The sequence below is a fragment of the Diachasmimorpha longicaudata genome, chromosome 5 (assembly GCF_034640455.1).
Source record: "Diachasmimorpha longicaudata isolate KC_UGA_2023 chromosome 5, iyDiaLong2, whole genome shotgun sequence".
Classification (NCBI taxonomy): Eukaryota; Metazoa; Arthropoda; class Insecta; order Hymenoptera; family Braconidae; genus Diachasmimorpha; species Diachasmimorpha longicaudata.
In genome coordinates, this window is record NC_087229.1 from 7,780,231 (window position 1) to 7,803,341 (window position 23,111).

At 38.3% G+C, this 23,111-nt stretch overlaps 2 protein-coding genes across 8 annotated transcripts in view; one reads left to right on the plus strand and one right to left on the minus strand.

Annotated features, from left to right (window-relative positions):
- Window positions 1-16,972, minus strand: part of LOC135162878 (insulin-like receptor) — a 23,361-nt gene extending 6,389 nt beyond the window's left edge. Inside the window, exons 1-7 of one of the 2 annotated variants that reach the window (XM_064121793.1) lie at window positions 16,786-16,972; window positions 5,806-6,746; window positions 3,905-4,325; window positions 3,106-3,259; window positions 2,237-2,414; window positions 930-1,089; window positions 142-570 (exon numbers count right to left, since the gene is read on the minus strand). In XM_064121793.1, the coding sequence (XP_063977863.1) occupies window positions 142-570; window positions 930-1,089; window positions 2,237-2,414; window positions 3,106-3,259; window positions 3,905-4,325; window positions 5,806-6,047 (1,584 nt within the window). In that variant the 5' untranslated portion in view covers window positions 6,048-6,746; window positions 16,786-16,972. Of the gene's footprint in view, window positions 1-141; window positions 571-929; window positions 1,090-2,236; window positions 2,415-3,105; window positions 3,260-3,904; window positions 4,326-5,805; window positions 6,747-16,110 lie in introns of both variants that reach the window. The other variant, XM_064121794.1, reaches the window with a different exon arrangement.
- Window positions 16,973-17,081: 109 nt separating this feature from the next.
- LOC135162882 (uncharacterized) overlaps window positions 17,082-23,111 on the plus strand; it is an 80,440-nt gene continuing 74,410 nt past the window's right edge. For 3 of the 6 annotated variants that reach the window (XM_064121801.1, XM_064121802.1, XM_064121797.1), the window contains exons 1-4: window positions 17,082-17,278; window positions 17,879-17,993; window positions 21,090-21,307; window positions 21,647-21,734. The gene's annotated coding sequence lies outside the window, so the exon portion shown is untranslated. Of the gene's footprint in view, window positions 17,279-17,351; window positions 17,757-17,878; window positions 17,994-21,089; window positions 21,314-21,646; window positions 21,735-23,111 lie in introns of those variants that run through there. The other 3 variants (XM_064121800.1, XM_064121799.1, XM_064121803.1) reach the window with 3 other exon arrangements.

Genomic DNA, 23,111 nt, shown 5'->3' on the forward strand with positions numbered 1-23,111 from the left:
CTTTGATAAAAATTTTCATAACGTTTTCAGGTTTTGTTTTAAAAAATGAATGAATCTTGAAAATAAGAAATCAAAGATTGAATAAATAAATAAATTACTGCTTGTAAAGAGATATAGTAAGAAGAGTATCACATTACACACCTTTTTAGCGAAGCTCGTGATGTTGGAGTAACAGAGTTTCGGATTGTAATGGAAAAACAATCGTCCGTTTAAAATTTGCACGTCCTGAGTAGCCGGAAATAAGCTCGCGAGATTCGGATTGTCGAGAATAACTAGACTTGAGTTATTGATGTCTAATACTTCACCCCTGATTATTCGTAGTTTTTTGAAGAAGCTCAGAGACGTAATAGGAAAAGAATGAGTCACTTTTAGTGATCCAGTTATTTCCTCCACATCCCCAAATGCGTCTTCCAGCTCTTGCATCACTAAGGGATGACTATTGCGCATTTGGAATTCTAGAGAGCCTTTGATCATTGTTGATCCTTTGAGCTTTTGAGCATCCGATATGTGGCGGATTATTGCTCCCTGGCGTATCTTCTGACAGGAGCCTTCACAGCGACGACATGTGGGCTGAAATCAGAGGTATATCGAATGAAGGATAACCTTAATATTACGGATCTGATGTTGCAAGGACGTTCCAAAAATATTAACTTTCCTCGCATGGTTGTACTACCTTGCAATTTTCATTAATTTACTTTTGTTCGATTTTTAAACACTGTTTCTGCGTTGTAATCTTCTCTTCAACCTTCAACTACTCATTTTCTCGTGAGACTGTTATTTTGAAACTTTTGAATTAATTATTGTAGATAATACTCAACTGGCCATTTAGCACGAACCAGAATATTTTTATTTCTATCAATTTCCATTGAAAATTTATTTCAGATTTTCATCTTCTAAATTTAAGTTACGTATATACTACTTTAACTCACGTTGTTGTTCTCCATCGCCTCTTCATAGCCTTGAGGGCAATCGGTTATGCACGCGCCTTCGAATGGACGTCTCTTCACCTCGTCCTCCCCGTTTAATTGGGGATCGTGAATTTTCAGACATTCATCCTTCGTTATGCACCTTCGAGATACGTGTGAGTATCTAGAAAATTGAATGTGACTTTTTTAGCTAGAGAAATACCCGTTGGAACAGCCCCACAAATCACAGGTAAAATCGCAGGATATCACAAATTCATTAATTAAGAATCAATTTTCTAATGCAATTATTGGAAAAACTTGAGCATGAATGTGAAGTCAATGTTTCTAAATGTCGTCGAGACCTTTAATACCTTGTTAAACTGATTATGCAGAAAGAAAATCATGTTACATTCGCTATCTCATTTGAATTAAAAATTCATTGTCGTTTCGAAAGCCACCACTATAAAATAATAATAAAACAGGATTTTAAAAGTGCGTATAATCATAGTGACCCCATCCAAACCGACATAAATTCCAATAAAATTTAACTCAAAGTATTTATTAAAATTGATGTCTAACATTTACGATTATTCGATTTCTCAATAAATCCGTCTTATCGCAACATACGAGAACCTTAAAAGGCAGATATAAAAGAGTTATTGAAGTTCATCAGATCCTCTTTACACCACATAACTCATTCTACATAAGTACTTTTTACGACTTAAAAAATGCATAAATTAATGAGGAGGTTTATCCAGCTGACGTTTAAATCCTACGTCAAGGAAATGTTTCAACAGTTTGTATTGAATAACCAGTCCTTTCCCCATTGTAATAAATTCTGTGTTTGAATATTTTTCTTTTAGTAAATAAAAAAATGATTAAATGTACATTTGAAAGCAGTTCCTGAACAGTAACGGAACGTATTATAGCTTTCTGTGTACAATAAAAATATTGTATTACGCAACAAGTGCAGAAACATTTTCTGACAAGTGTGAGGGTTGAAAAATTAGCTGCAAGCAAATTTTTTAATCACACGAGTCAGAAAATTTATATAGCGCGTGTTTCGTACAGAACTTTACATTACGAAGCCCGTAAAAAGCGAATAAAAATTTTACGTCACGAACTGATGTAAACAATTTTATTCAAATTTACACTAATTCTGGTTGAATTTACTGCGGGTGGCTAATGGCCAACAGAAGGTCTATGTATACCACCGCCTGGGGGAATTCAGTTCACGATCGATGGAAGAAATATAGTTTGACAAAAAAATGGACGAACAATATAAGCCGGATATCACTTGTATGCGATATAATAAAATATGAAATACTTACAAATGCTTGGGACACGCCTCCACACATTTTCCATTGAGGGTAAAATTTTTGCAAACGTAGCAATCATATTCGGTCGGGCCAGTGCAGTCAGCGAGGCACTGTGCATGGCACTTTGGTTTTTCTGTTCTCTGGCAGACACTGGTCGACCAGCAATGGCCACCGGGGCATCCAGAGCAGCCTGGAATTTGCAAGTGAAGCAAAAAAAAAAAATATTAAATACGGCAAAATGTAAACAGCAAGTCATGACTGAGCCGACAAACGGTAACCCAGCGGGACTCCTTTAACATTTTCTCAGAGCAAGTTTCTGCGTTTATCACTCTCAATGATAAGAGAATATGCGCCTCGCTAAATTTTCTTGAGCTCAATCTGTTGAGGAACTAAAACGCATGTTTGCTTACCCTTGAGCAATGCCTGTGTATCAATTTAAATGCTAATTCTTGTGTTATGTAGGGGCTTTCGAAACTGCTGATGTAAACGAGTGTGGAAAATAATCTTTTGGTCTATAAATTTTTATTTTCCGTGAAGGGAGATATTCATCTGCAGGGAGAAAATGGTTTGAAACGAGTGGGCAGGTTTGTTGGTATATTCATGTTGTTGGCAACAGTGGGTTGAAGTCAGTGTGACCCCCTAGGTCTGTGCAAGCACTTCCAGTTTCGAAATTTTCAAATTTTTTTTGTCTGGCCATTCAACAGATTTATCTGGATGCCATTGTTAGAGGGTAAAATTGTTCGTATTTCTCACATTAGTTGAATGGACAATTTCAGTTTTTGGTAATTTTTCTAATAAAGAAACGAATGGGAGTTGATCGTGAAATTCGAACTATAATCGAGATCAATATTTCATTTTTTCATGAAGATGACAACACTTACTTGGACATGAGACTTTGTTTGCATTATCCTTGATGAAGTTAGTACCCGCAACGACAATTTGCGACCAGTCGACAGTGTCCGCAAAACACAGAGCTGGATTTTTTTCCAATCTCACAGCGCCTCTAGCTATTTTCGTTAGCTTTGTTAACCCAAGCTGAAAAACAAAGTACAAAACAAGCTCAGTTAATCGTGTTCAAATGAAGTGAAAGCGGTCATCACTGTTTTTGTTATTGCGCCGTAATCATAACAGATGTAGAGACGGAATGAATAAAGGGACCAGAATGCTGAGGATAATTTAATTCTCTTAACTAATTAACGACAGTTGACCCATTCAGTTGACGGGTCGAGACCAGACGGTTTCGTTGAAAAGCCACGAAATGCGTTGATTTTGCGTGGGAATGATAGATTGATAAAGGGAGAAGACAATGAAGAATCATATAGATACATGATTGATCGTACGTGACAGGACTCAAGATCGATCAATCGTAGCTGTACAATGAATTCAATAAAAATGTTACAATAAATGTGAAAAAGGAAAAACTGATGAAGAAAATTGGGTGGCATTTGTTGTCGAGTGTAGGATAAAAATGTCACGTTCCCTACGCCTTCACAGAATTTTCAAATATTCGATAGTCATGATTATCATGGCGATTCCACCTGACTCAATTTTTTTTTCTGTTGACCTACGGTTCATCAATGTCAGCAGCAGACAAGATAGACCTTGAATCAACGTGCTCCATTCATCATGACACAGTTACAAGTGAGTTTTATAAATTACAATGGCAATGATTATAATTACCTCCTGAACAGTGGGCATTTCATACACCATGAGTGAATAATCAGCTAGTAATTTATCCCCTCGAATAATAGCCAAATTGGGAAAAAGGTGTCCAATGTTCTTGATACTCCCCACACGATAGAGCAACAAGTATCCCGTGATTTCACGTAGTAGCTCAAACGGCTTAATCGGCGTTCTCGGCTCAACATTCTCCATAAGAACAATTTGCAAAAATCCTTCGATTACACGACACGGTCTCAGCATCTCCAAATGTTCTATGTAATTTCGAATATCGATACTGTGACAAATTCCATCACCAATGGTGATATTCTTCAGAGGCCGGTCTCTTTCACGATGAAACTCACGATGGATCGTGGTGGTATTTGGGGACACCGTTGTGTTCAGGTGAACAGTCACGTTCGAGAGATTTCCGTTCTTTGGGCTAAAACATTAAACATAAGTAATTAGTTGACGCTAAGACAGAACTTGCGTTGAAAAATATCATATTTTTTATGAGATAGGTTTCTGGGTGTATGAGGAACAACTTTCACAAATGTTGATTATGTATGAAAATCTTCGAGACATAATTTTTTCGATAGAAGTAAACATGTATATCTCAAAAAACTGTAATACAATGTCTGTCTATCGTTCGTTAGGATAAATGGTCTATGTACTTGAGCTGTGTCACTGTCTGGCTATCTCTAATATTCCAATATAGAGATAAATATGTCAGAAATATTGTGTATTCCATTAAATTTTCTACAACAAAAATCATTATGAAAGTTGCTCACGCAGCTGGCATTTTAACATAATTATCAAGGACATAAATTCGATTAGAATTGCATTCTGTGTTATCACTGTTTTGGAGAATAAAACTGGAATAAATGTTCCAGTAGCTGATCAGAGCATGATAGACATTAATGGGAAAAAAAGACCGATTGCAACAATTTATTATTCTGAAGGAACTACCAAATGTAATGTCAAATAATAAATTGCAAACGTCACGCAATTCACAAAATACTGAAAGAAGTTCATGTACGGGAATAATCAAGCACTGTGATATTCACGTTATACAGACGAGTGTCAATGATTTTTTTTTCGTAGTCCGTAAAATTTTCTACAAAAAAATCACATCAACATCGCTTTTGACTTTATCCCTTTTAAATACATCTACAAATTAGTGATTCACTTTCAAACCAATGCCTTCATTTCACTGAATTCAACTGCACCAATATTTATTCTGCAGAAATGACCGAAGAAAGTCTCCGAAACGTGAGGCATATCATAAAAAATAGAGAGGAAAGTTGGAGAGAGTCAACTTCAAAGCAAACAAAATTAAATCAAATCACTGAGCAAGTGTTAAAATGCAGCAAGTTGATTTCCCACACCTCAATAAATACTGAATTATCTGCATAATAACTGATTCAGCAAGATAATAGCAGGCATTTTCTCTGACAAACCCAACGCAGTACAAAACTATCTAAACCAATTTATTACGTAAAGAAAATTATTTGATGAATTTCGACAACGTATTAATCGAAATTAAGAGATAATGTTCGTTAAATTTTTGTTAAGTGTTTATCAATGCGCTAGTGAATGAAATTTAAAGACAAATGGTAAATTATTGTGATATCTCCTAATGAAGACACTGATTGATTATCACAATACAAATGACTACGAAATTGTCTACATCATTGACTGATATTATTGAATGAGCGATAACGCTGTTGAACATTTTCAGTTGAAATTTCCCTTAAATTGTTTTGAAATTTTTTCTCATTAAAATTTCATACAATCTGACTATTAAAAAATCAAAATGAGTTGGTAAATTCAACCGAATAATTATTCTCGTGTTCTTGGAGTGCTTATTATCTGCACAAATCATTAAAGGCGTTAAAAAAATTAAGAATAATGATAATAACCTGGTGTAGTTGGTGGTTGGATTATTTCTCATTCCAAGATCCTTGTCGTCGTCCTTACCCCCGATGTTCTCCGGCTCATACTTTCCCTTGTCCGTTTTATTCCTTATCTTCACAACCCCCTTGCCCCCTTTTTTCTCAAGACCCCTTGTCACCTGTCCCCCACCAGGTGTAACGATAATCATAAAAACGATGATAATCACTATCCCAAGACCCATCGCCACCGTCAGCTTCCGTGTCCTCATCTTCTCGCTTCATGGACACTATTTTCACTGATTTATTCCCAACGCCAGGCAGTAACGTCGTGAGATTATTGGGCCGGTGACGCGGACAACCAGTCCCTACCACCGAGTCGTTATTTATTTTCTTTATTTCACTCCCCAGTATTTAAACTCACTCCTCTCTGTCCACCACTTAAATCCAATCGTAATGTGCTTGCAACGATCACAATCATTCACGTCGCATCAATTATTATTTCTCCACAGTTTCTATCCTTTACCATTTTTCTCCCCCTACACCCTCTCCACACACTATTCCATGGAGATGTGTAATTTTTTTTTTTTTAAGTTTGTTTTTATTCCACACTCGAGTGAATTTAAAACGTCCGTGCATCGATGAATTCACGCTTGGTCTTCCACACTGAACTGGACAAATGTTTTTCATTTACATACGATGGAATAGGCATCACAATTCACTCACCACTAAACGCATCAATCGTAAATACGATTGTTGAGACATTTGCCACTGATAACCCAACGAGTTTCGTTCTTTTTACGGAAATTTACCCATCTTTTTCATGGGTTGAAAATTATAATTAAGATTCCAAAAGAGGAAAAAAATAGCTCGGTGATTATCGTAGCTTTTTATTGAATATAAAAAATTTTTTAGATTTCATGGTGGTGGTTATGGGCTCCAAGTGAATCTCCACTGGGACCTCGGACAACCTGGAAAATAGAGAATTCGATCATTAGTAGTTGTGGAGGCATAAAGCGGGGCAACACCGGTCATTAACGGCTCTCGATTGGAATGGTGTGAGAGGAAGAAATGAGAGGCGATAGACCTCTCCGGTTTTTAGCAGTTGCTAAGTGTCTGAAGGCGGTACTATAATTTTTTCAATCACTTTTTGGACGTCAGAGGGAAGGGGAAGGGTGTAATGAGGACATAAACGTATTATTCCACAAAGTATAACAAATAGTTGGGATTTTAGAGAGGGTTTAAAAATAGTTTAACGAGGGGGGAATGTCAGAGTGGGACGAGTTTGTATTGAAACGTGAAACGTAATGAGGTGTTTCATCTTATTTTTGGTTTTGGAGATTATTTTAGTTGCGGGGAGGTGGGGGAGGGGTTTCAGAAGAGATTATTTGTTGCAAATTTATTTTACATGCTTCAGTTTCTAAATGAAATTCGGTACAAAAATGAATTGATCTAGAGTTGTTTCAAAATTTTTTAAACTACATTGGTCATCATCTCGAGTAAAAAAAATTAGTAACAGTAAATTAAAATTAACATTGTGTTGATTTAACAAGTCTAACGCAGTTTAGAACAATATGTGCTCATTCGACAATTAGTACTTGACTTTCAACGAAATCTCATTTACATAAGTCTAATTAACGAGCATGACGCTTGAAAATGCAACGACTCTATTTGTCCAAATTCCGTGAGCAAGAATTGCCCAAATGAATTATCCCGTCAGATTGTAAAATTCGCACAATCAAGAATTTAGGGCGAAAGTAACGAGAATAATTTTTATGAGTAATTTCTGCAACTAGAGGAGAAGTTTATAATTGATCGTAAAATCTCTTCATTCCGTCATTGACGGTAGCACCACGTCTGCATTATTACATGTCACTGCTGTCGTAGGAGAATTAATTGAATAAAAAAAAAAAAATTTGGCATTTTTAAATGTAAACGACTGTTGAAAAACACTTCCGCGAAGTGGAATGAGGTCAGTTGAATATCATAATGCTAAATATATGCGCTGTGATAGATATTCATTACTACGTTTCAGATTTTTGCTGAGAACTTTTGACATTTCATCAGATATCAGCGCTGCTGGACGCAATTTCTTCGTTAGAAACTGGTTCAGTTACTTTTTTTCACGTTTACGGATAATTTGGTGGAGTGAGGGCACAACCACTAAATATCTTGTCAGAAATAATTTTTTTTATCCCTAATTAGAGTATGTCAAAGCCTAAAAAGTTCCAGTCAAAATAATTTGCTCAGAATCATAACACCTTGCTGAAGTATTGCTGAAGTATTTTCCGCGATTTTCGACGTAAGAGATTATCAGATAATATCTTGCAAGCTGCTGATGCCATAGATCCCGATTTCCCACGAAAGATTCTTATCCAGCCTAATTTAGAAATTCACACTGATCACCCCAAAAAAAATGATAATCCCATTGATAATTATTCACTTAAAATTTTCGGAGAATCTACAAATCAAATTCAACCACTTCTGCAGAACTGACCTCATTATACTTCATTCGTACTAGCATGTCATATAATATCACAAGCACACTCGAAAAACTTCCAAATCCATTGAATTCTCAGCCCCGCCTCCCTCAAATCCCCCCACCTAAATCTAAAAATACAATCCCCAACGATAAAAGAAAAAAAAAAACAATTTCAAGAACATCATAATCTCAATAAACCCACTTAGAACGATTAATCGAACATTCCCGAGGACTTGAATCAATTGTACCGGTGCCATAAAGTCGCTGGGACATTCCCCCATTGCGTAATGCCCATCGCAAACACGTTTTTAAAGTCAAAGAAGGTAAAAATTCCCCCAACGACAGGCAGACGAAATAAAGAGAAAGAGAGAGAAAGAAAGATAGTAGGGGGGGAAAAAAAGTTTGAGTCAACATGGAATGCGCCTAGAGGCAATGCCAAGCTGTTTGTACGAGAAATATGTTACTATTACTCGTTTCCGTCGACGTATCGGCGGCGCACGAATCCGCCCATTCATAATTTCTCGTGATAACGAGTCGACGAGAAGTCAACACCCCCCCCCCCCCTCTTCCTGCCGTCTACATATTTACGGTCGTTCACAGATACTTTAGAATGGGAAACTACCGAGTAAATTGAAACCCCTCAAAGCAAAGCTACAAATATGATTTTCTTCAGTTAAAAATTTGCTGGAAAATGCCAGTGTTCCACACCACAGGAAAATATTAATTATAATTTACTAAGAATTTTATTCATCATCTAACAGGTGGATTGATTAAAGCCAGAGACGTCAGTACTCTTAAAATCATGATGGCCCTTTTTGATGAAATCACTCCGAAATCATAAAATTATTTAATTCAAATTTGAGATGGAAATTATCAACAGTTTAGTTAATGCAAAACAGAAATTCTCCCATACGGGAGAATTTTTTTTCATCTCCATTTATTTTTCCCATGATAATGCGACATTCAATTTTACATTTTTTTACGTTTGTGGGAGTTTTCTCTCTGTCTCTCTCTTTTCATTTATCTCACCCATTCCCTTGGACAAACATATGGTGACGTTTCATCGGGACGAGGTGAACCGCTGTTATTTTTTGCCTTTTTGAGCATGTTTGTTTATTTTGCCGAGGGAGTGCAATTAAATTTATTCATGGTATTTGTCGAGGCACTGAGGCCAGAGAATTTGAAGTATTTAGGGTTTTTGCGCAGTTTTTGATCGCAGAGAAGGGTGGAAAATTGTGAGTACAGTAGTTTGTTTGGATGATGGGAATGTTGGCCAAACAAACCAATTAAAGGATGGCCGAAGGAAATTCAAGTTTCGCGATAGGATCGAGAATAAAAGAATCAGCTCAATGGGGATATCGTAGCTAACATATTTTCAAGTATTAATTACCAGAAAAAAAATCAATATCAAATCAATGCGTTTATTTACACTGGTTCGTCATTCCTGAATCAACAAAACATAATTGATAATGGAAAAATGTACTACTTTATCATTCATATTTGCTGTTTGTTCCGCATTCCAATGATTTTTTGATGACAAAACAACTAGTGCAAGATCATTTTCCGTCACATAAAGCAAAATAAACCTTGACATATATTCATTTTTCCCTGCAATTTTCAACTGGATAATTAAAAACAAACGCTAACGATGTTTCATCATTTCCAATCAATTCCAACTCGATAAAAAAAACTCTCGCCTCGCAGAGAAAATAGTGACACATGCTTCACTTTTGTTCTATATAAAAAATCAATCTGAATTAAAATGTAATAAAAAAAAACCATCGCCCCCCTCCAATAAATTCTCCACAAATACGGTGAAAAACTCTCAACATCGATCAGAATAATCCCCCAAACCGCTGGAAATTTCAACCACTAATTCTCCCCCATCACTACGATAAATCCTCTTCACAAAACTAGAGCATAAACACCGTCAATTTTCGGTTACCGAGTGCAGCCGTCGTTTCCCCCCGTCCAGAAATGTGCATTGGGGCCATGGGAATCGGAGCGATTAGAATTAGAAGATTCCGCGTCGCGACGCTATCCTCCCCTCTCTCCCTCAACTTCCCCCTTCTCTTTATTACGGAAAAACCTCAAAGACCGACGAGTGGCCCAAGGAGCTACAGAAGGCGCTTGTGCGCCGTGGAATGCGTCGAGTCACACACCAAAGGCCCCGTGGAAGTGAGAGGGCTTCACACATTAGACCGCGACGAAACAAGTGAGAGAAAAATAAGAAGGAGAGGAGCAACCCCTCGATTATCGGAATCGCCTTCGTTTTGCCCAGAAGGCAATAACATGCCCACGCGCCCGCTCCAAACCGTTCCAATACGAGGGAAAAACGAATTCGAAGAAAGAGAGAGAGAAAGAGAGACAGAGGGGGGACGGGGGATTAAAAAAAGAAATAGAAAAATACTGCGGTACGGGACTGACAGTTCGGCAAACAAAAGCGCCCCCCCCCCCTCCCCCTGCCCATGGGTGGCTTATCTGACGTGACAGAAACGGGTAATCGACCGAATTGGATCGAGGCCTTTCTGCGTCTGTCTCACATTTTTCCTCTCCTCTTTCTCCTTTTAACACTGAATAACAAAACCCGGTTGTACAGTGCGTACAAATTAAAACGCCATCATCTACACGTACACCACATAACAAGAACGTGTGGAATTGTTTTTCCTCGATGTTGAGAGAAAAATAAAAAAAATAAGACCCAACACAGGACTTGAGTAATTCTTATTTTCTCGGATATTTGTATTATGATCGGTCTGACGGGTTTATTACCGATATAAGTCGCTCGGAATGATTAATTCTTAATACATTTTTTAAATGCATTGTCTTTGGATTATTGAATAATTTTTTTTTCTAGTTTTTGTGTGAACTAATGCGGGTCTTTAACATCATTATGAATTCCCCAAAAAGTGTATTTGTGTGATTGTGAATTCTAGGGTGACGCACATTTCGTATTTGATTGCGCCAGACTACGCAGTAGACGTGAGTTTATTGCGTTTCTTTCATGCGTACGTCTCTCTTTTACTCGGTGGTCTCATGAAAGGTTTCTCCTCTTACTTCAATTCTGCGGAACATAAACAGAGTAGTAATAACGGAGTTTATGATGGAACGAAAGTAAAGAGGAAGAGGCAAAAAAACGGAGGCAAAAGGAAAATTGCGGAAAGGGTGAGGGGATGGGGCCGGAGGGAGAGGGGAAGAAGACACGAGACGAAAACATGGGACCGAAGGGAGGCGAATAGACCCCGATGATGCGCACCATCACACTTTTGAGACTTATATTCTTTCGTACAACTTCGGCTGTTGAATTTTCGGTAAGAAGCCGTTTGGCCTGCGTAGGAAGCGTGCAAAGGCGAAAAAAAAAAGCCAAGTGACCCCCACTCCCATGACCACGCGTTCTCCCCTGATGTTGTTGTTGTTGTTGTCCGATGTGGATGGCCGGTAATGCAGAGCACTTTGGTATGCGTGGGTATGTCTGCCGTGGAAGTGAGAGGATCCACGAGTTCGCTGAATGAACGAGGGAGACGGGGGACTTTTGAATTATTTGCAGCGCAGTTCGAGGCGGTCGTGGCGGTAAATTTTTTTGGCAAAAGAAATTGTTTTCAAGTCCCGGTGGGTTGGGAGGGGCATAGGAGATGATGGGAGAAAAGATTCTTGTGAGGACATTTGAGGGACATTAAAAAAAAAATCGATGGCCTTTTGATTAATTGATTTATGAAAAAAAATTAAAGTAGGTGAGAATTTCTATGCAACAATAGTGCGGTTATCAGTATTCTTATTCATCCTGATTCCAACTTATCGTATGGTTTATTTAAAAAAATAATCCATGATAAGTTCTGATGACCAGTCTTTCGGAAAAAATCCATGCCATAATGTGGGAATCGGTTTTCTCCTCATTTTATGTCCAGTCACGAATTTACGGGGTTGTTATTCATTAAAACCTCAAATACATCGCCTCCATTTGTCCTATAACAGATGTTTCGAGTCCGATAAATCGAAAATACAACGACAACCACGAAAAAAATATTTTTACTCGACCGTTAAATTCACGAATTGATGACAGACATAAAATCGACTCAAACAAATCAATCGACAATGTAAAACTGGTTTTATCACATTGTTTACGGAATATTCACACGATCTCCCTCATGGAACTTCGCAACTGATGAAATAATCGTACTGTATTTCAAATATTCCTTGATTAATGAATTTCATTACTAACGCACATCCGGCGACATTGAACAGTCTTAAATCTGCCTTGAAGTGATTAGATGAATCAATGAAATAAAATAAGTAGGCAATGACATTACAGTCTGAAAATATCCTCAACATGTCCCTTTGACGCCACCCGTTATCTCCCTCATTCATTGTTGACACAAAACCAAGTTATTCTTCAATAGCCCTAAGACCCAGATAAGAACGAAGAAACGTCCGCATTTTTTGGTGATCTGTTTGATCTCAGGGTCACTAGGTAGATCCCTAACACTTGAAGGGACCCGGGGATTTTCGTCTAAATTACATTCCTCCCCATCGCCTCCTACTATGACCGTTCCACCCACCAAAAACTACTTTTCTGCACTCAGAATGCGAATCACCGAATCCCTAAAAAAATACTATTTCACCCAACATGATGACAAATCACGAAAGCATCTATTCACCGCCTCAAAAATGATGCTTCCTGGTCATTTTCCTGAGTGATGCACACACACACACACACATAAGAACCCCCTCAGTCTGGAGGGGGTGGACTGCGTAAAATGATAGGAGGGAGGAGGAAAGACGCGGTAGAATATTCGATGCACAGACAACATTCACAGTCTCTCTCCCCGGTTTAGGCCTCCTGGAGAAGAGGAGCAGGTTGTCGCACGAGAAACAAGCTGGAATTCAGATTATTTTCGACTAACGACTCTCGTCCACCTCACGGGACTGGCTCGTGGCGCACATGCCGAAGGAGAATATGAAAGAGAGGGAACATTCGAGAAATAGTGGAAAAGAATAGAGGGGAAATTACCAGGGAGAGGAGGGGACCGATGCGGCTGTCCTTGTTTTTTTTTTTTTCAAGTAGTCAATGCTTTCCCCTCTCCATTTTTTTTCTATCCTGAAAAGGTACTCTCCCTCTCTCACTCTCTCCAAAATTACTGTGACGAGCCCACCGATGGATGACGCAAGAATAACTACGTAGTTTTCGTGTATTATGCCGGAGAAAATAAGTGCTGATGAGGGGGTGATGGAGGAGGAGGAGGAACGAAGAGGTTTCTAACCTTTTCAACGATCGTCTCAGACGCGTTGGAGCGTCCTCGGAAATTCTACTCCCGGTCGATTCACGCCATCCCCCACCCACCCCCGCCACTACCCCTCACTTCCCTCTCATACTGGTATAAAACGTACACAAATACTAAACACTGATACACCATGTACACACTAATGTTTTTTTTTTTTCGTTTTTTTATGACACAATTTATTTTACTGTGTGAATAACAAACACGATGTGCTCAATTCATTATTATTATGTTTGTTTACTGATTCGGTTTCCCTTTTCAGGGACTTGCGTTATTTATGGTGGGTTCAGAGGGGAAAGATATGGCTGAGGGCGAACTACGCAGGAAAAAGAAAAAGTAAAGGGAATGAGGAGGATTGAGGGCGATGGATGGGATGGAGAGGTGTGGGAGAAAATGGGTATTTTTATTTTTGTAGTAGGAAATGGAGAGGTTGAATTTTGAAGAGAGAATGTAAATTATTTTTCCGTATCATTGGTGATAACTGATTTAGAAGTTTGAAAATAAATGGGGTTAATCAGAAAATGAATACTTGGACGTTACGAAAATAATTAAAGTGTAGACAAAAGGTGGAAAAACGTTTAAAAAGGGATGAAAATTGAATGCCCAATGGGGAAGTTGTTATTGCTAGCATGCCACCTCTGTGATAGATGATTTATGTTTCCAAGTATTCCAAAAGTATAGGGTACCCTGGTGGAATGAGCAAATATTGTTTAAGAAAATAAGTCTACAGTGAATTTGATGGATTGGGCTTTCGCTCCTGTCAAAACTAGCGTTTATGTGAGAATATATTAATGATTATTAATTTTTTGGTACGGTATAAATGAAAGAATCACCTAAAGAGGATATGGTGGCTTCTATACATCTAAAAATTTTTAAATTAATCGACGAAAATCGTTTGAACTAAAAAAAATAAGACAAAGAATCATTAAATTAAGAAATAATTGACGGCAGGTGAAACCCCTAATTTGTGGACGACTGGGCCATAATTTTTTATTCATTGACTGTCGGTCAGTGGAAAAAATAATTGATCGCGTGATTATACACGAGCCATCTAATTGAAGAGGGAACTAATCAGTACAATTTTCATTTTATTATTTATGAGATATTGTATATGGGCAATTCTCGTTCACCAATTGACCTGTTTACTCGACATTCATCGACCAGCAGTGGAATATTCATCGTAACAATCACAGATAAATATTTTTTTAAAATGACATATCTGTTCCATAATTCCCGTGAGAACTGTGATTGCGGAAAATTTTACGGAAGTATCGTAAAATTTTTTCAGAATATTCCATAATTTCTATGCAAATTGTCTGTGCAAAATTACGATACTGTGACGTAAATTTTCCGAATCGATTCTGTAATCGGTGACCGAACTGTAAGTTCTACACTTTTATCAGAATATTTCTCTTCGTGTAGCTATTCAATTATGCATCGGCGATCGATTGCTCATTCTATCGTACGATTATTTTCCTGAGGGGGAGGTCACAGGATGTTTTAATTTTTTTTTGTGGTAATATCGATGAGAGTGAGTGCAGGTTGATGGTACAGAGAAATATGAATTATTCAAGAGTTGAATAGAGGCAGGGTAATGATGCAGATTTCGGTTATTTCATAAGCGATTAAAGCGTTGCCCGGAGAGAGAGTAAAGACCGGTATGTCCAGCCCTCTCATTCACTAATTTTTTAAATTAATATTATCCATAATTAAAAATATCATATTCACTCTGTATTACACTGGGTTAAATTTTACACCCAAATTTTAAAATTGTTTTCCTTTGGAAATAGAATAATTAATTTGATGAAAAGTTATTATTACGATTTATTAGAGATTTTTGGGGATTTTTTCATACCGTTAGATCGAATTATTTGAGATTGATTTATCCGTAGTCTACGTTCCACTTTAGACAAATCTCTAGGTATTCCATTACAATTACCTAGTTGGAGGGGTAGCCAGAGGATTCGTAAGGTTTTTGTTATACTAATCGATGAGAAAGAGAAAGAGAGAGAGAGAGAAAGAGAGAGTGGGTGAACTGATGAGCACAGGACGATGTGAATAATTCAGAGCTTGAATATAGCTAAGGTAATGCCGGTGAATTCGGTTATTTCAACAATTAAATGAAATTGCAGGGAGGGAAAGTAAACACCGGTGTATTGGACCGTCTCCCTCGCTCAGTTTTCGTATTGCGTAGTACACGCTTCAATGGATTACGTCACAGAGCGCGCTGTACTGTTGTTTACAAGTCGGCATCCTCTGGGAGTCGCTCGTGGGATTCAGTCAATCAGAATTATTGACTTTTCGAGGTTTCCCTCTGATTTGAGGGAGCCCAGAGGGACAATCGCTCCAAAAATTACCTCACATATTAAACCTATTCTATCCACCACTCGTTGTTATTAGTTTATATGGAATGGGAATTTACGTGTTGCATTTCCGGTTGAGAATTTCATTTATCAAACAATCACTGGTGTTTAAACACTCATGAGACACTGGATAAATCACACGAGCAATTATTTCTCCCGTCATTGAACACAACTCTCGGAACATAAATATCCAATGAAAATTGATATACGTTACCTAACCGTTAGCCTATTGAATTTCCTAGTGTTTCACAAATAAAATTCCTTTTGTTGCACTTTACACAGTATCACTCATTTCAGAGGTTAGATAAGAGGTGTCAAAGATCGAGGACAAATCGCTATTTCAATTCTCACTCTTGAATTTTATTTTTATTCAACATTCGGTGAGTACACCTCCCACTCCCCACGATAATTTAATCAACAAATTGGAGTGATTTTCAACATTCGTTGAATACTCGGGACAAACTCCACGTGTTTTTCACGATGGAAATACACAGCGTCTACTACGTTTTGTCGTATCCTGTGCCCCCTCGAAACGCCCTCGCGTCCCCCACCCCTCCCCCAACCATACGTGCTTTATTTTTCGAGAAGACAGACAACTGAACGGAACGGGGCACATGCGCCTTTTTTCCCCCGTCCTCCCTCTGTATTTCCTCTTTCCTTAGCACACAAATCCTCCCCTCCCCACTCACCTCGCCGCTCACACCAATGGATACACGAATATTCTCACTCGTTACAACGTACAGTCGGTTTTTTGCTGTTAATTTTATTACTATTGTTTGGGAATTGCGTTTTTACGGGCGCACGGGTGGGGAGAGCAGGTAATCTGCGACCACCTTGCCCCACATTTTTTTAATCTTTATTTTTTCCGGGGATGATTATTAACTCTTACCGGGATTTTTTTTTCTCCGAATAGTGTTATCCTTCTCACTGTTGTACACTTTGCACTTTTCAGTTTTTGATATTCGTTGGATTTTTAGTCAACTCAACGAATTGCGATGATTTTTATTCGACGATTTTTCGGGAATTTAGCACGCGAGAGACGACACACGCCCGGCGGTGTACAAGCGTAAACTAAAGTTTTCCTACAGTTTGATCGGCTGAGCCAATCGGCATTAGTCGAAATGCGCCGGGATCTCGCGCATGTACCGGTAAAGTGGGGGGGTCGCGATGGTGGGACAAAGAGCAGCCATACTGACGCCGGGCTTGTTGGTTGGCGTCATGAAGATGGTGGACGTTTGGTGGTGCGTCGTCAGGATCCCGATTATTGTGATTACCGAACGGAGTCTCATCACCAAGGGTAGAACGACACGAGTCAGCTGGTGGCGATGGTGACTTGGACATTGGCGTGGGAGCTCCGGGGCTTGGACTGGCGATGTGAAATGGTAAGCGAGCATGAATTGCGGGTTTGGGGATTTTTTTGTCGAGTCGTGACCGGGACTAATTGTTGAGGGGGCTTGGAGGATGATGAAATATTTGGGTTTGTTGGTGGAGGGCTGCGGGAACTGGCGCTCTGGCGGTGAGTGGGGGCATCGCGGGATTTGGAGGGAAGCGGCGGTTGAGATAATTCCCCCGGGTTAGGTTAGACGGGTTGTTGTGGATCTGAAAACGGGTATGAACGTGTTTGCGGCAGGATGAGAAGAAGTTGGGAGATATAATTGTGGAGATATTTAGAAAATTGGGGATTGGTGTGTAGGGGATCGGGAGAAATGGGGTTGAGCAGTTTTTGGTGAGACTCAGTATTGTAGGACAGTTTTTTGCCTTTTGACTCGGGCAGGTTTTGTTGATATGTTTGGAAAAAATGGCGGTTTACTGTTTATGCGAGTCACTTGGCGCCAAGACGCGTTCCGGCTAATGGAAACAGTAAGTGGGAATAAAAGGTTTTCAATAGCTTTGGAATTTTTTGGGGAGAAACGACAATTTTAGTTTAAGGGATCTTCTGCGATATGTTTATATAGTGGATGACAATCTTTACTCGTTTTCAGGTATTAAGTGGATTTCATGTGAATTCACAAGACCTGAGGGATCCAGCTTTTGTTTAACAATGGTGGCATTCTACTGGTGTTAGACAATTGGACCTGATGGCACACTATTTTACCTGTAAGTTTTGAGAAAAATTCTAGAATTTTCTTCTACGTTTACCGTTTTATTTTGCAACGTTACGAATAGCCTGCAAAAATTGCGATACTGTGATTTCTCACATAGATTCGGTAATTGACGATCGAACTACAAGTTCCATCATTTTGTCTTGAGCAGTTCTCTTTGTGTAATTCCATCTCCGCACCAAATTTATCTCAAGTTCATTGTCAGTGTAACAGGTCCTTTTGAAATTAGGGGTTTGGTATACTTACTTCATTTAGTTTTGAGGAAGCCATTCGTTGGAATTCCGAGATCTGCCTCTGAGTTTATTGTTTGGCCTTATTGGTGGGAGGCCGAGGTTCGAAAATGGTTTTTCCGGGAACTTTGTCGGAGGGATAGAGGGGGAAAACCGTGGGAAATGGGGAAAGCGTCTGGTATTTTTCCGTGAAGACGCTAATGAGTGATATTGAATAGATAATTTGTTGGTTCATGTTCACGGTTTAGATTTATTAGTCTAATTCTTACGTTTCAATTCGGGATTTGGTGCATAAAAAATTTTTTATGTCCGTCTAAAATAATTTTAATAAAAGCTTTCCTGGAAAATTTATTTTTCACCGGTTCCCAACAGGTTTACCTGATTGTCGGGACCACAAACTCTCCTTCACAGGAGGGGATACTGTTATGAATGAATGAATGAATGGATGCCTTCGGCTCTCGAACGCATTCCTAAACCGTTGCATTCCAAAAGAAAAAAATGAATTCTGAATGAAGCAGTCGAATTTTTGTGTTGAAATTTAGTCATCGAATGTAATTCAATTTTAATATTTATGAAAGTAGCAGCACCGATCGTAGATTGAAATATTTTATATTATTAAAAGTTTATTAGTTTAACTTCCCCTTTCGATATTGAGTCGTTGGAAAAAACATTTTTTTGTCCAGGTGACAACATGAAGAATATTGCGATATTGAAATAATTAGGAGTCTCATAAGTCTATTTTAGTTTTTCAACCCGATACTATGTGAGTCATATTAATTATGTTAAGAGGTCAAATTTCCCGGGGAGACCACCTGCGAAGTCTTTCCCAGAATTCCATACTTATCTTTATTGAATAACGAACACAATTGACAACACATGGAATGGACGGAGTCGTGGGTGGGCTTTGACCACTTCTGGTTTTAACGTAGTCTAACTATAAGTTAAATGTCAATGATTAAACTTTTGAATAACTTTTATACGGAAGTTAATAGCAATCGATATCAGTAATGAGACGATAAACCGAGCTAAATCGACTTCTCTATCAAGCGAATTTTTAAACAATATCTTAAAATTTAAAAAAGCGTTTGCAATGCGTTTCCCTTCATTTCAACTATGCAATAATTGATTCATGAAATAATCAATTTATTCTAGGAAATTTGTATGCCGAGCACAAATCCCAGAAATACCAAAACTCGGTTACAGTAGATTTCTGTTTTATCTGCCAAGTATTGCAGTCCTTTCGCCAGCCGTTTGATGTCAGCCGATATCTGGTCGTATTTTTATTCAAACGATCTTCCCAAATATCTCGCATGACTGCAAATTCATTAGACTCCAAATGCGTTAATTGTTGATTCTGATTTTAAATAAATCAGAGTCAGATAAAGCGGGCAGAGGTAAATTACCTCTGTCTTCGGGCAGAGGTAATTTACCACTTCTTTCAGCAATGTATACAATTATCCATTCGTACATAGCTAAACAAGCGTGAGATAAGAAAGAGTAACTAGGTAGAGATTAAGATCGAGGACTAGCATCGCGAGATAAGGATCGTGGGCCAAATATCATACAGTTGATGGAAGATTCATCAATCAATGTTCCGGAGGGTTCCTAATTGGACAGTTGAAGGAGTCAGTAGGGGAGTCGAAGACGGGATGAGCATTCCATGGGGATTCGTTGTACCTTCCCTCTTCAACGACTGATGAAGCAATCGAACAGGGTTGCACGTCCAAATAGAACGAAAAAAACAATACAAATGATCATGAGTAGTACTGCCTGAAAAAATAATCTTACCTGCTTGTACTCGAGTAACCGCTCTCTCTGGAAGATAATGCTATTTTTTATCAGGTTGGTGAGTAATTCAGATGGATTCAGAATCTCTGGACCCATTCGGAAACATGGGCATTGCTTTTACTATTCGTTAGTCGTTGAAGGAAAATAGATAAGGGACTGAAGATTCTGTCATCACAATTGGTTAAATATTTTTCAAAGTATATTCTATTCACGGGATATTTTATTAAACACACTTACACCCACTAAACCCGGGAGATTCGCCTGCACAGAGATAGCCGTAAGAATAATCAGAAGAATACAACCAAAAATTATGGGCTGTATCGGTTTGCGGTGAACCGCGACCCGAACGAAGCGGAGTACATTCACATACGTGTTTATACGATCCATTGTACATATTTATACGAGCCATTGTATATATTTATACGATCCATTGCACGATTATCGCGGGATATTATAGCCCGGTCAAAATGAATCGTTAAATCTCCTCCCGCCGTGGAATGCTCAATTAAAAGAAAATGTCTGGGCGGATCATGGCAATAACAATGTAATACAGCGCCGATACTGCATCTTGAATGGAAGTTATGGGACAATGGGGGAGGATAGAAAAAAAAAAACGTGATTACTGGCTTACAACTATATTGCCGGAATATTGCAGGATTTGCTGTGGGCAGAGCCTTCGGAATATGGGAATTAACGCTCAGGGTCTTACTGATTATCGAACAATTATTATAATTTTTGAACTGAGAAAAATTAGTTGTCGGTCCGGTTTCATTTATTGTTTTGTCGTTGACATGACAATCATATAAAACGAATGTTGAGAAATATTAAACAAATATTATCTGAAAATTTGTTGGGTTTTATTGCTTATCAGTGAAATCAGCAATTCCATAATTTTCTCCCTTAAGGGGCATTTCCAGTGGAATGTTAATTTTTATCCACCGATGTACAAAAACTGGATTGGAAGACCGGTCACTCCATAATTTTACTGATTTCACTCGGATTACAAGTAATGAGATCACCGAGTGACGATTACGTGTGTGAATATACCCTCAGATTTTAACATAAACTTCCAGGTTTATCGCAATGCGATGCATGGGGTCGTGAAGTGGTGGCTGGGCATCATTGGGCTACCCACTCTCGTTGTATGGAAACATCTTGTAGAAGGAGCAGACTAAAAGGAAGAATCGAAGAAAATGTGAGGGGGAGATAAGATCGCTCGTAAAACTGCTTCGAAGAAGTGGTGCCGGAATGCAACTTCACCGGTTTTGAACTCCATATAAGGAAAGCGGAGGTAAATGTGAGTGGGAGATGCATGAATCAATGGGGGCTAGACATGCTTAATGAGGTTTTTGGCTCCTTTTTTGATTTATTGGTGATGAACGGAGCACTCAATCAACATTATGTACTTATATAATTATGGTAATAAGTGAGCATGTTGATGCATGTATCATGCGACATTATGTCATGAATGAGCACGTTCGGAGAAGGCGGGAAAAAGGTTCTGTGACCATCCGATAAAGAAAAATCTAGTGTAACATTTCTTAATTTTTTTTACGCTGTTTTAACGATGTAATAAATAAATTGTGATATATTGAGTTTGGTCTAATTCTGAGGATTCTTTTTTGTGCAGGGAAAAGTCAGTTCGGCAGAACAGTCGGCATAGAAATTCTTCCATTGCTGTTAAATTTTGAGATCTTCATGCAGAAATAAGGCTGGTGGTAAGTTTACTGACCTTATTATACCGCTTCATTAGCGACTTTAATTCTGAGAAAATATATGTGAGTCCGGTTTTACAATTGGCAGTTATTATAGTTGGAATCATTGAAGAAGTAATTTACTTAGCGAGGTTTCGTGGTTCCAGACAAAAATAAAAATCAGAAAATCTTTTCGATTAATAAATGAATATATTTGTTTATATTGAGCAATGCATAAATACAACTCATGTTTGAACAGTATTGTAATAGTATAGATTAGAAAATTAGAGAAGTATAGATTAGAAAATATATTCCACACCTATATAGTTTCTAATATATGTATCGGATAACTTGTTCAGTAATTTTTTTTCAATGGTTTCCTCCACGGAAAGTAAGTTAATAAACTCACATAGGGTTTTGGGTTAAATGTACCGCTCATTTCATAACCGGTACCGGTTCCATAGCGGCATCACTAATGGTAATTTCAAGGTGTATTTCAATGTAGAGAAATTGCAAGTGTTGGGTAGGCGGTGTCTGTTCCGCCCAGCACAACAATTTGTTTTTTTTGCCTGACCCCTTACTCGGAACCGAACATATTCTTCTCAGATATAAATGTAAAAATATTTCCTTTCTATTCGAAAACATTAACATTCTGCGTTTTCCAATTATCCCTGCTGACATCGTAAAGACGTTAACGAATAATTACAGTAATGGGGATTCAGGAATAGGAGAGCTTAAAGTTGAGTCATACAAAATTTTTCCTACATACATTTATTAATTATTGACCAATAGTTAATCCTCCAATAATTAATTTGAGTTAATCGCTATAACCTAACAACTGTTAAGTCTTGATTGACGGGGTTAATTGATAAGACTTTTGCGAATAAATTCTACGTCCCTGCTTCAGCGGTATTATTGCGTACCATTCTGACGTACCTCGCGGCGATATGCAATTCCGATGAAATCCATTTGTTAACAATAATTAGGTCCGCCTATGGGTACACGTATCGGTTCGTTAAAAAGTTAAAAATTATCGAAATTGGCGAACCGCAAAACTATGAACCGTCAATGAATTTTTATTTATTGGACTGAGGAACAAAATTAGGCTTGCGATACTAGGAAGTATTTATTGAAGGAGAATGTACTTGAGTCGATCTCCAATCAATAGTCTGAACAAATAATATGAAAAAAGAAAGGCCGGTGAAGTCAGGATCGAGTAGAAGGAAGAGAGGCAATTATTTCTTTGAGGCCAATTTTAAGCTGTTGTTCCCACGTGGGTTTTAATCTGCGAATTTGATGGATGAAAGTTTGGTGTGGCCTGCAGACAAATTGGATTTTGCCACAGCTGCAGACTAATTTTATAGCTCGACACATAAAGAATGACAGGTGTTTGTTGCATAC